Below are 4410 nucleotides of genomic sequence, written 5' to 3' on the forward strand. Positions count from 1 at the left end.
TCTCTTCGGCGTGCTGGTCTCGAGCGAGCGTACGCACCTACCGTCTGGCCCCGTCCACAGCGTACAGGTGGTCTGGCCCAACCTGCTCATGGCTGGTTTCGGGAAGGTCCCTCTCGAACCGCCTTTTTTTATTGTTATTTTTTTCGGGTTTTCTCTTTTTTGGCTTTATCTTTTAATTTTTATTTTTCCTTTGGGCAGCGCTACACGTCGGCCGGCGGATAGATCCGTCGCCTCACGAACCACTGGATTCAATGCGGGATAGCCCTCTGATCCAGCTCCTAGCTTTTGCAAGAATGATGATGTTGCGTTTCGGATGTTTGCAACAGAGTTCGAGTTGCAGAACTTTTGTGACGGAGGTTTTGTTCTAGAGTTTTTTTTTGCAACAGAGCTAATGTTGCATATTTTTTGGGCACTGCTACGCGTATGCCATCTGCATCATCAAGTACCGAGTGGCGCTCTCCATCTTTGCAACAAAGTTTAGGTTGCAGAAACTTTTGCAACATGGATCACTTTGCGAAAAAGTTTATACCAGGAGTTATGTTTCAGAAAACTTTTGCATCAGAAGTTATGTTTCAGAAATTTTTGCAACAGAGCAGATGTTGCAAAAACATTTATAAATATATGTTTTTTCAGCTTCATCTTTTCGCAACAGAGATGATGTTGCAAAAAGAACTTTTGCAACATGGATGATGTTACGGAATTTTTTGCAATGAAAGGATGTTGCAGCGCACCATCGTCGTTGCCTTTGCAACTCCATCGTTGTTGCAGAAACTTGTCGGCGTGCATCCGCACGGCCTGGCGGGCATGGGCGACTTCCACTGCGGGAGGCTGACCCGACGGTGTTGTGTCGTTGGTCCTCCAGCCGCTTCGCCATCGGCGACGGCACCTCCGGCTGGGATCACGCAGAGGCGTAGGCGGCATGGCTCTTCACGTCGGCACTTGGGTGGCTCCGGCCGGCACTTGGGTGGCTCCGGCGACGACCGCTCGTGCCTGGCTGCCCTGGTCGCCCCGCCATGGTCGGGGAGGCCACCGCCGGTGGAGGCTCTGTCATCGGCGTTGCCCTTCCTCACGCGGTTCCTGGTGGGTCTGCAACAAACCGCTTGTTGCGGTCTGCCTTTTGAAATTAGTACTCAGTTGTAAGAATATACGTGGCTAGCATTTTAGTATAGATAAGAATGAATGAAAATGTGGTGGCACGGGCCCATGAAGACGTGTGGCAGACGTAAGACCCGGCGGATGTTAGAGAAAGATCGGTCGGTTGATCACCATCTTTTCCCTTTTTCTTTTATTATTTCATTTTCATTTTTCCATTCATCTTTTAATTTACTTTTATTTTTTTCTTTTTCGTTTAAATGCAAACAATGTTTGATACTTTTAAACGCAGACAATGCTTGAAATTTTTAAACGCAAACAATGTCTGAAACTTTTGATATTTCTCCTTGTCATGTCAGGCACGTTGTGCCTCAACCACGGGCGCCTGTCCGCAGCTTTCGCATCCTGGGCATCTAGGGCCTCGAGCATTGCTGCCATTGGCCTCGGTCTCCGAGGCTGACGTCGCAGGTAGATGGACCAAGCGCCACGGTACCGATACCTTTTGTCGGGGACCCGCTCAACCACACTTGCATGCCGTGGTGATGGGGCGAACACGTGGCGCAAGCTTTTGCTGGACGGCCGCCAGTGCTGGATCCGGCCTCCTTTGGTTCATAGGATAGGAATATTATAGGAATAAAAACTTCATAGGAAGTGAGATGACATGCATCTCAATTCCTATAAAAAAAGAGATGCCATTTGATGCATAGGATAGGAATTTTTCCATTGAGTAAGGTTAGGCCTCCTTTAGTTCATAGGATAGGAATATTATAGGAATAGAAACTTCATAGAAAGTGAGATGACATGCATCTCAATTCCTATAAAAAAAGAGATGCCATTTGATGCATAGGATAGGAATTTTTCCATTGAGTAAGGTTAGGCCTCCTTTGGTTTAAAGAAATTTCATAGGAATTCTAGAGGATAGGATTCTTATAGGATTTTTTTCCTTTAAAGCCTTTTGGTTCATAGGAATGGATTTCTATTCCTACATAGGATTGGTTTCTATCCTCCACATTTCATAGGAAAGTAAAAAAGAGGCTAGACTCAATGGAAAAATTCCTTTGGTGTCAACCAAATGACATCTTGTTTTCTATTCCTACTCATAGGATTTGAGATACATGTCATCTCATTTCATACAAGATTCCTATTCCTATAATAATCCTATCCTATGAACCAAAAGAGGCCTACTATTCCCTTTGAAATGTGAAGGATTGGACTCTATCCTACATAGGATTAGGAATTCATTCCTACAAACCAAAGGGCTTCATAGGAATTTTTCCTTTGAAAATCCTATCCTATAAAATTCCTACAAGATTCCTACAAACCAAAGGAGGCCCGGTGAAGGCTTCCGCCTGGTGGATCCTTGGCAGGGCGGCTCCCACGCCGAAACTCCAGCATCCTCAAGGAATTGTGGACCGCAACGGGAGGGCTCTCTCCTCCTCATACGAACCGACGACGAGCTCCCCGTCGACAGTTTTAGGTCAACCAGACTTAGGTACACTACTAGCCATGCCGGAGATGATCAGAAAGGATGGGAAGGGATAGAGTGGAGCGAACTGAAGCGAAGTAGAGTGACACAAATAACTAGGGTTTGATTCAAGGAGGGGATTGGGACGAGATTGTGTGAGGTCGAGATGGGTCTGTCCAGCATGACGAACATGTCCGCGTGTGTCCAAGCGGCCACATATCCACCCCACGTATAGGCTGTTGGTTGATGTTTTTGGATTCAGACGATGTCCGAGCGTCTAGGGGGAAGTGGGGTGCAGTTGCAGATGCTCCGAGGCGGCATGACAACTTGTGAAATGGAACAGTAAAATCAGTGATCCATCATCAACTAGCCGGCACTGTCGTGCGGTCATGCTACTCTGGCTGCATCTGCCCACTTCCGATCTGGGCTCAAACAAAACACTAAAGTCCCGTGCTCTCCAGAGGCTGTCGGTGCGCCAGTTCCTACGCAGCTCGAACGCTTCATGTGCAATGCATCGCCCGTATCGCACTAATAAATTATACTGGCAAGTGGCAGCATCAACGCGATCGATCGATGGATCCGTCCAGGAGTAGTGCGATTCGTTGCCTCCAGGACAGGACCACGGATTTATTTACCGATCACGTACGTACGCACGCTACAGACAGTCTGAGAACTCTGAACTCGATTAAAACACCGTAGCAGTAATACTCCTATTTACCGATCGCACAGTACAGCTCAAACGAATCAGTAACATGAATTTCACGATCGATCCATCGATACATTGCCTCCAATTACAGAAGTAGCCATGGATGATTTGCTCAACGAATCATTCTCGGACTGAATCCGGTATAATGAAACCCCAAACAAGGATCACCGACTGGAAGAAGAAGAAGAAGAAAATCAATCGAACATGTCTTACAACTTACAAGATCCTACAAGAACCACCGGGCGAGCAGTCGACCGACGGCGGCGACGGCGAGGTACGCGTGGATAGCTAGCCTCTGCAGCGGGTGATGGAGGAGCAGCCGCGGGAGTAGGGGTTGGCCTGCCCGCCGGGGCGGCAGTTGTAGTAGGACGCGCCGCGGACCGAGCACGGCACGGCGTTGCGCCGCAGCGCGTCGTAGCCGATGTAGCCGCCCCCTCCCAGATGCCTCCGCAGCGTCGCCTCCCCGCCGCACCCCTCCTCGTCCTCCACCCTGCACGCCGCCCGCATGGCGGTGACGGCGCCGCCGCCGTAATCCTCCGCTGCCCACGTGCTGCTGCCCGCGTCTAGCTCGGCTGCGACGACGAGGACGAGGAGCGCGGCAACGGCGACGATGAGCGCAAGTGCGGCGCGGCTCGGCAGCGGCGGCGCCATCTCGCGCACCCTGCCAGACGCTGCGCTCCGGGAGGGCGGGGGTCGACGCTACTAGCTAGATAGCCTGCGCCGATCGAGCTATGACACTAGCGCAATGCTGCAGTGCTGCTGCCTTTGCTCTTGTGCTTGTGTGTCCGTCGACGTGTGGGGTAGTGACCGGGCTGCAGTGTAGTTAAGATCGCATCAGGACGGTCGCTTAAAGAAATCAGCAGAGTTCTAAATGCGGAGAGGGAGTGAGAATCAATCAATACGCGGCAATGACTGACTTTTCAACCCGAAATCCTTGCACTACTACACACAATTGTACTGGTAACATTTTGTAATTTGAAATTTTGAAAAATAAGAACAAGCAAACCCTCACTCACAGACAAAGCTAAAAAATAGCTTAATGGGGTCATGTCTATGACAGTGGGGTTATGTTCTATAAATGTATATCGATTAGTAATTAGTTAGTGAAGATCTTGCTAATTTCATTGGGGGTCAATTGACCCCGTGC

General features: G+C 49.4%; 1 protein-coding gene across 1 annotated transcript; it reads right to left on the bottom strand.

The window, feature by feature from the left end:
- Positions 1 to 3292: 3292 nt before the first annotated feature.
- On the bottom strand, positions 3293 to 4102 carry LOC125549093 (rapid alkalinization factor-like). The gene has a single exon (XM_048712581.2). The coding sequence runs from the start codon at positions 3912 to 3914 to the stop codon at positions 3552 to 3554; it is 363 nt and encodes a 120-aa protein (XP_048568538.1). The 5' UTR covers positions 3915 to 4102; the 3' UTR covers positions 3293 to 3551.
- Between the last annotated feature and the right edge of the window lie 308 nt (positions 4103 to 4410).

This window comes from Triticum urartu, chromosome 3A (assembly GCF_056163025.1).
Source record: "Triticum urartu cultivar PI428250 chromosome 3A, HENAU_Tu73, whole genome shotgun sequence".
Classification (NCBI taxonomy): domain Eukaryota; kingdom Viridiplantae; phylum Streptophyta; class Magnoliopsida; order Poales; family Poaceae; genus Triticum; species Triticum urartu.